The following is an 11,991-nucleotide window of genomic DNA, read 5'->3' on the forward strand; positions in this document are numbered from 1 at the left end:
GAGGTTTCCACTTTACAACTACAGTAGATTAGAAAATGGAAACACAGTAGTTGATGGATTTTAAAGTTAAGTCTTTAGATCATGAAGTAAATTATCGAATGTAGCTAATATTGTTTATTTGGAAGTTTGGTCCATATACCTCAGAACAACTTGACAACTTTAGGAGAGAGTAACCTGTCTAGTGTCACAAACTGATCTGAAATTTGTAGATTCAGTCCAGACATGGCAAACGGCCCAAACCATGAACAAGTTTAAGTGCTAATACAAATTATTGCCATTGTGACACCACCAAAATAAAAAGACAAATCCACGACAAAAAAACAAGCTCTGATATTATCATTTTCTCATTACACACCAAATATACTCTAGCCAAAGGTTCTGATAAATAAGAGAATTAACTATTGAAATGCCTACCTCAGATTTGTACTAGTCTGATATATGGGGAGAACAGCGTCGTTTTCTCTGTAATGATGTATATACATCTCATTTGACGCTCTCCAATTCAATGTATTCCAAGATAGAAGACTTGGGGCATACCGATTTTGTGAGGCATTATACAAAGTTTCAAACTGATGCAGGGATTCTAAGTTACCCTAACACAAAATCGTTGAATGATCACACAAACAAAACCTGTGCACACCCTTACAAAAAAAGGAGAATTTAGGACCAATGCTGGTGAGATAGAGAACATTAAACGTTCATCAGATGTATTAATGGTTGGCTAACGTTGATGCGTCCAATGGTCCTCCAGATCGAGCCTGCTTGCACGTGCATATATACTCATTAGCCAAGAAAAAAAGAAATCCAACCAAATAAATGTGATTCCAAGAACCTGTGAAATGCGATTTGCATATATAGTAACCAGTCGCAATTGGGTGCTGCTGAGGCTGCCTAGATATGGTAAGAAAGCCTTTCCAAGGACAATATATATGTCTACTAGGCAGAATACAACAGTCTGCAATACAGAAATCCCAGAATCAAAAGTAAAAATGTGAGTGATGACTCTAAAAATAATCAGCTGAACCAATACGGAAATTTCCAGCCAGAAATGAAGCCCATACCTTCCGTACATCTGCACTTTGGTTGCCAAAGGCATCAAACAATGCAGGTAAAAATGATGGCAATTGTGCCATTAGATCCTCCGATGGAAGCCTTCCCACCAGCTGAGAAAAGTAAAATTGATCACTTCAAATCCATCAACTTACTATTAACTATAATGGACATTTATTGAAGTCTTTTGCTGCTTTTTTTAACATGATCTACCAAAATATATACCGTAAAGCAACCTCAACAAATAAGAATACAACCTTTGTTAGACATCCGATACATGTTACAAGTGTCTTCTCATCCTCACTATTTAAAAGTGGAACGATAACCTGATTCAGTATTTACTGTTAGTAAGCAAATGGTCAACCATCGAAGTCCCCCCTCAATAAAAACAGGTAAATGATACTTACTGAAAGACAACGATACGGATCATATTGAGATAAAACCAAAGAAAGGCAGCCATCTGCAGCAGCAGAAACCTGCTCCATTGTGTGCATTAAGAATGTCAAACTAAGCATTCATAAATTTCCAAGATAAGAATGGAACATTACAAAAACAGAAATGTACCTTGGCTATTAGATCTCGGGTGCTGTGAAGCAGTTTCTCTAGTATCAACTCTACAGAATCCTCAAGCATGTCTTTCTGAAAAATCAAAACCATCAACCAGGGTTAGGATAGATCTATCAAAATAGGAAACAATTAGCAAAATATCAATCACCTGATTCCCCAACATCTCCAAAACAGTCAATAAGGCCAGCTCCCTGACTGACGGATCAGCATCATCAACAGCCTCCAGCAAACCCGTCAATATTTGATTAAGAAACTAAAAATAAATCTTGAAGTTAGTTTCAATTTGAGAACAAAAAAGAAAGAGTTATGTAATAACCGACCTGTGTCCATATGGGAGCTGCATTAGCCTTGGATAGTTGAAGAAATTCCTGCAGGGCAAATCGTTTCTTTTCAATAGCCTTCTCGTCCGATCCTGAGGATAACTGTGTAGTATAAGGAAAAGGTTAGCACATATTCATCAATAATTCCTTCCAGAGATGAATGAGTCAACAAAAGAACTTGCCTGGTTTAACCAAGCTGGTATATTGGCAGCTGTATCTTCAGGTGACAAGTTTTTGCTTGTTTTTTGCTGAGCGCTCTTCTGTAGAGTCAATTCATTTGACTCAACTTGTCTCTCACTTGCATTCTTCTCCTCTTGTGCCGCTGGATCTGGGTGTACATTGTTAGGATAAATATGTGAATCAGCATGTGAAAATATGCCATCTTCATACTCCCGTTTTGAATCTAGACTGCTGCGACCCATCATTGAAGGTCGATCAGACCAGCCCTCTGGACTTCCATCAGGAACATTTCTACTGTTCTTATTCCTAGAGGACAACATTGATTCATGCACAGGAGATGGAGGTTCGTAGTTATGGAAATACGTTACATTCACATCATCAGTTGCTGATTGAACAGTAATCCTATTCCCGTACTGTGTAGATTCTCCAGCACTGCCACCGCTCCACTTCCTGATTCCATCATTACTGAAAGAAGTTGAGTAACTTGCTGACGATTGATTCTTTATAACAGAAAGATTTGGCCTTCCCGATGATAGCCCATAGTTATCGTCCATGGCATGAGAAATGTCAAGTTGATCATGAGTAGAAGACTTTGACCGAGATTTCTGGCTTCTATTTTGCAAAAAATTCATTAACTCTACTTCTATTCTCGGAGTGTATTGCTTTAAAGCTCGTCTGAGTCTACTTTGCTCTTCAATAGTAAGCCCAATAATAAAATTCAGAACTGTGGAAGAGTCAAAGTGGGTGTATACAGATATAATACCATTAACCGCAGTTTCTTTCAATTTAGCATTCTTATCAGTCGCCAGAGGAGCAAGTTTAGCAAGCCACATCTTTAATAAGTTATTGCCAGGTGCAGCCTCCCCATTGATTGCGAGTTTAGCAAAAGCAGTTCTTGCAAAGTCAAGAACAGCAATTTTTGCTTTCGGCGACCTTTGTTCATCAAGAGATCTCAATAGAGCAGGCAACAAGGAGTCAATGCTATACAGATTGCCCATGATTTCTAGAGCAGAAGTACCCAGTTGCCGAATAAATTCCTTGGGATCTACCAAACGTGAGAAAATATGAGGGAGTATCCTCTCTAAGTACGACTCAAATGGCTTGCGGCATGCAGGCACAAGCTCTGTTAAAGTAGACAGTGCAGCTTGAGCAACTTTATGATGTGGATCATCTAAGTGCATTGAGAAAAGCTTCATAACCTTCTCAAAGCTCTGCATCAGGTCTTGAACACCTTTTGGACCCTGCAATAGAAGCCACTTCAAATAATTGAATGCAGAAACTCTAGCAGACCAATCAGCATTTGGACTCAAGCCTTCAGTCAAAGCATCATTTAAAGATGTCAAACCATCCACGTAGTTATAGGCATCCGTAAAAGGAAGCTGTGCCTCTTCCAAACTGCTCCTGCTAGAAGACCGTGTGGATGGTGTCGCCCTCATCAAAGGCCTTTGAAACCCTGGTATATAATTATGAGAATTATCTCTGTAATAAGAATCTTTACTACCATAGTCCACCATTAGCTTGTCTGTCTGTGGTTCAGCTTTCGAAAATTTTCTCATTACTTTGTTGTCAACACCATCATCATTTGAGCTTCCCTGACTGGACCTGTCTGAATTGATGGGCACTCGTTTCACAGAATACAGAGGGAGAATTGAAGATGTAGGGTTTCCACTTGAGAAGGCATTTCTAGCAAAATCAGCAGAGGTGGTCTGCATGGTTGCAAAATTACTAGCACTAGTTGGTGCAGCATTGCCAGTTTGAATGCCTCTAAGATAACTTATTGCAGTCCCAGTGACGGAGCTGCGAACACCAGTCTGTGGGGTAGATGCTGGATAAGGAGGGTCTCGTGCCGAAGGAGGATCCACACCAACTCGAGTTGCGAAAGTTGACGCATGTATTTTTCTGTAGCCTCCACCAGCTGGACTCCACACCATCAAGTTTAGAGAAAATCCATTCACATTACATAAACAATGAGCTTTATGTACAGAGGTGTAGAGCAATGTTAAACAAGGCTAAAATACACTGATATATATTAATGATAAAGAAATATCTGTGCAGCTTATCACCTTGATCTTTCCCATTAGTACGGCCACTAGATAAATCATTCTTCTCTGAGACATCCATTCCTTTGAGCATAGTCTCAATTGCATTCACCTGCTGTTGGCTGGCTTGTAATACACTCTCCAAGCTTCTATCTGCAGGTGCCCTTTGGGCTGGCAATATGCTACTTGTCCTTTCCATAGGTACAATAGGCGTAGGTCCAACTGTTACCAACTGACTTCCAGCAGAAGCCGATTGAGTGACACCTGCCACTGCTGATGAATGCTTTTGCTGCTGAGTAGTCCTGTCCCTTAACAAAGGTGATGCATATCGTTTGTGGATACCCCCTTCCTCCTCATTGATGAGCTGCAATCAGTAAATCTATAACGTTATTGTCAAGAAAAAAATACACCTTTAATGTAATATATCGGCAAATGTTCCATTCCAAGAGCATCAACTCAAGCATTATGATGAGCAAAATTCATTATGTATTGCAACAAGTATTTCAATATTCATATACCCTTTGGATAACAGGATCAAAACTTGCAAACAATTTACGTGCACGATCAGGCCAGCACTTGGAAAATACTCGATAGCATGTCCGTGCTGTCGAACGGACCTTCAGAATCATGAAAACTCTTATTATCAATACATGAGTACAATCAAGGTTTCAATGCAAAATTCAGTAGATAATCTTTCAAATGATCTACATTCAGAAACATTAGCAAAGAATCCTAACTCAAACACAAAATAAAGTTGAAAGCCTTGCACCTCACTCATAGCATCCCCTGTACAGCACTTGATAAGATCTTCATACATTTCTACCAACTTCTGTATTTCTGGTGAATCTGACCACTGCTCCAAAACTAAGAGTGAATATTCACAACATCTGCACCACAACCCAACATGTTTCCAAAGTCACATCAACACAAGTCAATAAGCTTACAATGACACCATTGATCATAGATACCTCGCTCTTAGCACAGAGTTCCTGTCATTTTTTGCTGAGTCCATGATCCGAGGCATAACTCGAGCTACACGACAATTTCTCAGCATCTGTAGACATGAAAATTTGGACACAGAAAATTTTAAAGAGTGTATGCAAGGGACAGACAGACGAGAAAATGAAGAAAGAAGTGCTTACAGTTTTAATGCAGGTATCTGCTGACTCTGCAATGACTAACACGGTGATCACTACAAGTTTGAACAGCATCTGCATGTGAGGAGAAAGGTCAATTCACATACATACTATCTCCTACAAAGAAATCACGTAAATGCAGAACGTTCTCAGGATTAGTGACTCACAGGAATGAAAGCTTCAGCACATTGCTCAAAATCAGCCAGAAGCTCCTTAGAAAATAGATTGAGCAACTGGCAAGCCTGCAAAAAGAAATTCAATCAATTGGATTACAAGATAAGTGTAAAATGAACAATTTCAATGGACATTCTAAAGGTATACATTTTATTACATAACCTGCAGAACTATCTGTAATACTACATCAGAGTGTCTGAATTATGGCATTAAAAAGGTTTGATGGGTTTTTCCAAGTGCATATTCAAGTTCCATGTTCAAGAGTTAGTATCATCTGTCTGCCATTAATTTTAATGAGTTCATATGTTGTTAACAGGCCACCAGCTCTGTAGGATGTTTCTAACAATTAATTGAATGCAATGAAACTGCTCTTCACAAAATTTAAAACATGTTATGCAAAAGGAACATTATAAGTAATAGTGACCTGTTTTACAATGCTTGATCTTCGGTCTGCAAGCTGAAGACTTAGTGGGCCTACTAATTGCTTCAGAAGTGACGGAAAACAAGCATATTGAGCCGCGCCTACACATATTAAAAGAAAAGGAGTTTTAAAAAGAAAAACGTATGAGTTCAATTTTCATAAAAGAAAAACTAACCTCCAGCTACAAGGCCTTCTATTCTTTGCATTGCTACCATCCTCACTGACCAATCTTGTTCTGGAGCAAGCATCCCACAGACTTTTTCGATCTCCTTTGTCAATTCCTTTTCTGAATAAACTCGGACAGGTTCCACTGGCTTTTCTGATGTGTCACTCTCCCCTATACAACAAATATTGGTTTCATTTAGCTAGCCAACATTATCTCAAGTTTATTCACTAACTAAATACTATGTTTCCACAAAACCTACATAGCACACAAAATTTCCAATACTAGATTCTAAAATTGTTCCTAAAATGTGAAAATAAAATTTTGGTAAATGTAAATATGAGTATCTAGCAACATACAAATACCTATGACAATGAACTGACACAATTACATACCCCTTTTGTAGGCCTTCCCTCTACCAGACGAAAATTGAATGTCCATTAGTTATAAATAATGGCTGAGATTATCTAGTGTATTCTTCCTAGAGCTTCGAAAATATCCGTACTAGATCATGTAAGCATCCATATTTATCTAGGTTGGAGTGCTGTTAGCTGAAGGATGATTAAAAATGCAATTAAATATTTAAAAATAATGAAGCAGTGAAAAATGTATCATGTATTTCAGGAATCACATTTCAGCCCATTGAAACATGTTTCTCAGCATCATTGTGTACATATTCATACACATGAGAATATGGAGGGTCAGGAATGTCTATAAGCCTTATGTCTGGCCTATGTTGTGCATGATGCTATAAAGATTACAAAAAGGATATGGGGAACTATAGCTATGTACAGTTGCTGATAATAAGTAGGGGCTGCATGATCGCCTTCATCCGTGGAGGGTGAGAAATAGAGAGTGAATGACCAAGTCAACGAAAAGGTACTGTCCATAAATCACATGATCTATCAGGCTTTTACTGAATGATTGCATAGCACTAGAAAGAATACCAACATTGTCAACCTATAATGAACAAACTCAACCATATTCTAGTATACTAACCTCCATGTGAATTGGATTCCAAAGTAGAAGTCTTGATTTTAGGGCTGCTTCGACGGTTTCCTAATGATGGTAGATTTGAATGGACCTTCACATCTTGTCCAACCTGGTTTGTAATCCCATCATAAGAGGGAACTGGTTTGGGCTCAATCTTTTCAAACCTGGCATGAATTTCTTTTAACTGCAATCAATCAGGCATCCATTTAGTAAAATATATATTTGCATATTCCACTGAAAAAAAACAGCTCTGTAATAGGACAGCACTATCATTTGGGTATTTCAATGGAATAAATTCAGCTCTGTAATGAAATGGCACTACCATTAAATCTCTTTCACAAAAAGTAAGAGACTTGCCTGTGAAGATCGTAGTGAATGGTGTTGTAATTCCTCCTGAAGTTGTCCACCTCCTTGACGATACATTTCCTGCATAGAACTATGCACTAACTTAGAAAGAAACCAAACGCACTCCAGGAAAAACATATTGAATTAAGTTCCTACCTCTAAACAAACCATAGCTGCTTCTCTGGCATTGCTATTAGGATCTTCCAAAAGTTGCAATACCTGTAAGAACAACATTTGTTATATTCATTCCTGTGAACCTTAAGGCAACAAGTAATATATTATCAACACTTGACATTTAAATCAATAATTCACCGATGGCAGGAGTAATCGCTGAAATGGAAGCTCCGTTGCAGCAAAAAGATTGATGGCAGATGCAACAGTGCGTGCAAACTCCTCTCTAACCTTCCAGTTTTTATGTGCCCAAGCATAGCTTCCTGCTCGCTCTACAATAATAGTAGGAGATGAAATCTGGGTAACGGCAAAAAACAAATATTCAGTGAAATTTAAAGAGGATTAGACTATTTTCATAATAATGATAATCAACCATTCAAAAGCCAGAAATGCAAGACGCATTGAATAGATAACACTTGACACTGGCAGAAATCATAAGTATTATTATCCTATAATATCCCAAGCGTTATCCATGAAATAAATCTTGGTAAATGGACTGACAGCCCAGGTGAGATCCTCCTATTTTCCCCCCTAGGGGCAATTATGTAATTTCAGGATCAATATTAAAACTCAAAACCTCATTGTTCCAAGCTACACTGGACTTCAAATGTAAACAAAATACCATTGAAGACTAATTATGCATATGTGATTCTGGTTAATTATGTGAACTTTGAAATCAATATATATATATATATATATATATATATATATATATATATGTATGTATGTATGTATGTATGTATGTATATAGATAGATAGATAGATAGATATTAAAATTCTAATCTTTCAACCCAAAGTTCAATCTCAAAACCTTACATTAGCCTTCACCATTAAGCATAAAAAGAGGCTAATATGACCTGCCATGCAGACTTCAAAAATGAAAACAAAGCCTCTGATGGGGACAAAAGAGTAGAAGAATCGAGAACATACCTCCATTAGGGCAAGAAGCAATCGTCTGGCAGCATCTCGAACAGGTTGTTTTCCATCACCAAGCCGTTCAGCAATTGCAGGCAATAGCACATTAAAATGAAGTTTCAAATGTTCACTTGACAAAGCTGAGGCAGAAGCAAGGGCCTGAAGAGTTCCTTGGCAAACCCTAAAATTATTATCTTTCAGAAGAACAAGGGAAGCATCAACAAGATTTGCCACCTCCAATGCAGAAAGGCTCCTTCTGCTCTGCTCCAAAAGAGCTTGCAACCTCTCTACCCCAGCCATTCTTTCCTTTGTATCCTTTGCCTGAAGTAGCTCCAATGCTTCCTCCATTGCAAGCCAGATGTGATGAAGAGACCATATACATAAAAAGAGGGAGTTGATACCACTGGTAAATAAAGCAAATTATTTATCTCTTGTATGATTTGTGTCTTCTATAAAAACGCATATCTATAGAAAATAGCTTGATACCACTGCAAAATAGAGGGAAATTCATCTTTCTGTAGGATAGATCCTTTGATTGAAGAACGTTTAAATAAGAGCTCTAAACACATTAACAGAACAAATAGATGAAAAAGACTTGATACTGATATTGTTGCAAAAATGAGTGAATTTTATGTTTTGTGAGCATGAAGCTTCCACAAAACCAGCTTATGTAAAAGTTATATGTATAAATTACGAGACCATATAGATGAAGGACCGAAAATAAAGACCTTTTGAAGGCATATTTCTTCCATCAAAAGCACTTAACATAAGAGACATTGTCCATTAAGAACTGATACCACTGTGTTAAAGAGAATTTACCTGTAGGTTTTTTCCTTTGATCAGAGGCTCCTTGTAAAATATTTATATACACATTAAGATTGTGTTGAGGTTTTGCATTCTAGATGATGGCTGTGAAGAGCCAATGTACTTACATACATATCTGTGGAGACACATGTATATATGTGGGTGGTGTGCGTGTGTCTGCATATTTATGCATGTAAGCATGGCATATGCATACCTATATACATGCATGTATATGAAGATACCATAACTAGACAGATCGGAATTCAACTTCAGGAGCTCGTTTTCTTCTATCAAATCTATATACTGACAACATTACTAAACAAACCATAATATAAATAAGATCAATACCATTGTGACACAAAGAAAAATGAGCTCTGCTACTTCTATCAAATACGGTTTACACTTTATATCTACATTAAGACGTTATATACATAAGGATTGATACCATTGAGGTGTAGAATGGTAATTTACCTTACAGTAAATTCTTCGTCTTTGATCTGATCGAATGAGGCTTATACAAAGAGCTATATGCTGATTAATAGCGCATGAAGATTTGCTCTTCAGAAGAGATCCTGACCAGAAATTTGATCCTTTCTTACGCCTGGAAGCCAAAGAAGATGAGGATGAAGAAGATCATGATAACGATGATGATGAAGATTATGAAAATGGTAACGCCGATGAAGAAGAAGAAACTTCGAATATCCACGGAATCTTTCTCTTTCCTCTGCAGGTTGCTGCTCTCTCGGAAGAGATAGAGAGAGAACAATGCAGCTACGTCTAAGCACAGAAAGATTAGGGTTTCTTGAGATCAAAGTGAAGCTCGATCTGGAAAGAAGAAGAAAAATGACAGATCACGACACACAGAAGATAGGGAGGAGAGCAAAAAAAGGCAAAGAATGCCCAACAAAAGAACTCTCACTCTTTCTTTGTTTCTTTCTCTCTCTTTCTTTCTCTCTCTCTCTCTCTCTCTCTCTCTCTCTCTCTCTCTGTGCCTCTGCACATGTGTCTGTGTCTTGCTGTCGCACTCCGTGTGGAAACCCTAGAAAAGCTGCAATGGAAGGGGGGGCTAATGCAGAAGAAGGTAGGAAGGAGAGAGAGAGAGAGAGAGAGAGAGAGAGAGAGAGACTTTTTTGTTCTGTATGTGTATGTGTATGTGTATGTGTATGTGTATGTGTATGTGTATGTGTATGTGTATGTGTATGTGTATGTGTATGTGTATGTGTATGTGTATGTGTATGTGTATGTGTATGTGTTTGTGTTTGTGTTTGTGTATGTGTATGTGTATGTGTATGTGTATGTGTATGTGTATGTGTATGTGTATGTGTATGTGTATGTGTATGTGTATGTGTATGTGTATGTGTATGTGTATGTGTATGTTGTGTATTTGTATATGTATATGTATATGTACATGTATCAAATTGTATGGGTAATGCCTATTTGTATTTGTATCTGTATATGTATCTGTATCTATATCTATATCTATATCTATATATGTATATGTATATGTGTCAATATGTATTTGCATGTGTATATGTATATGTATCAATCTGGTATTTGCATGTGTATATGTATTTGTATTTGTATATGTATCACTTTGTATATGGTGTATCGGTATGTGTATATGTATCAATCTGTACGTGTGTATGTATCAATCTGTCCGTGTACGTGTATGTGTATTGTTATTTGTATCAATTTGTATGTGTATTTGTATGTGTATGTGTATCTATATACGTATTTGTTTGTATCTATATCTATATATGTATCCGTCTATATCTTTATAGGTATTTTACATGTGTGTGGTTTGAAGCTCGACTCCTTATGGTACCCTCGACAAGATGTTGAGTCCTAATAGAAACGTTTGATCTATTGTGAAACACCAACACTAGACTCAATGAGTTCTCGGTGCTTAAACAAAATGCTACATTCAAGGCGCAACAAAATGTGTCCGCTGATTTACGCCCCCACATTGAGGACGATGCCTACCAGCCAAACCACTGGGAAAACCTATTAGCGCCGGAGGTGGGGGACCTTCTCATTTTGCATGGAAGCAACTCAAAAGAGAAACTTTTTTAATGGGGTCTCTTCGAGTCAATATGTATGCAAACGACATACATGCTCCTAATTTCTTCGTACATTATTGCTTCGCATTATTAGATCATGGGCATGGAAAAATGCTTAATGAGTACATGTTTAAGGTTCAAACAAAAAAAAACTCACATCAACTTCCTAAAAATCGCGAGGAAGCAAATAAAAAAAGATTGAAAGACATGCAAAAGCAAAGGTTTGAGATTTTTGTATGGATTCAATATATGAAGAAAATTGGCTTGGAAAAGGAGACATGTTACACATGGTTCATGATGTCTCCAATAGACTCCATGATGAATGAGTTCATTTTATTTGCAATGCATATGGACCATGATTGAGGAGAAATATAGAGGATCTAATTTTGCACGTTATATTACGTATATTTCACCAAACTATAAAACCATAGTCTTCTCCATACATTTTCGAGCCCACCCTTTCGTCTGTCATATGCACCATTGCTTTCATAAAACTTCGCTCACATTCTACTTTGAGTGATATGGGACATTTGAGCACACAATCAAACATGTTGGCAAAGCGTATTTTGCCCTAAACAAGTTTGTGAGTATATCATGTTAACTATAATGTTTTACCTTTCATAAACTTTCGAGTTTGTTTTCCCCACGTTGTT

The 11,991-nt window shown here is 37.5% G+C and overlaps 1 protein-coding gene across 1 annotated transcript; it reads right to left on the reverse strand.

Moving 5' to 3' along the window:
* Positions 1-312: 312 nt before the first annotated feature.
* On the reverse strand, positions 313-10,354 carry CLASP (CLIP-associated protein). Its single transcript, XM_087320281.1, has 23 exons — positions 9,750-10,354; positions 8,490-8,877; positions 7,701-7,856; positions 7,545-7,607; positions 7,401-7,469; positions 7,050-7,227; positions 6,063-6,224; positions 5,891-5,988; positions 5,460-5,534; positions 5,299-5,367; positions 5,125-5,210; positions 4,926-5,043; positions 4,675-4,773; positions 4,181-4,520; positions 2,120-4,032; positions 1,938-2,039; positions 1,766-1,870; positions 1,615-1,689; positions 1,458-1,526; positions 1,308-1,376; positions 1,062-1,163; positions 833-955; positions 313-758 (listed from the first exon to the last, which is right to left on the reverse strand). Exons 2-23 carry the CDS (start codon positions 8,820-8,822, stop codon positions 711-713), a joined length of 4,452 nt encoding a protein of 1,483 aa, XP_087176407.1. The 5' UTR covers positions 8,823-8,877; positions 9,750-10,354; the 3' UTR covers positions 313-710.
* Between the last annotated feature and the right edge of the window lie 1,637 nt (positions 10,355-11,991).

Source organism: Azolla caroliniana, unplaced genomic scaffold, assembly GCF_043228905.1.
Source record: "Azolla caroliniana isolate FFs.n. ecotype wild unplaced genomic scaffold, voAzoCaro1.0.p SCAF_5, whole genome shotgun sequence".
Lineage (NCBI taxonomy): Eukaryota > Viridiplantae > Streptophyta > Polypodiopsida > Salviniales > Salviniaceae > Azolla > Azolla caroliniana.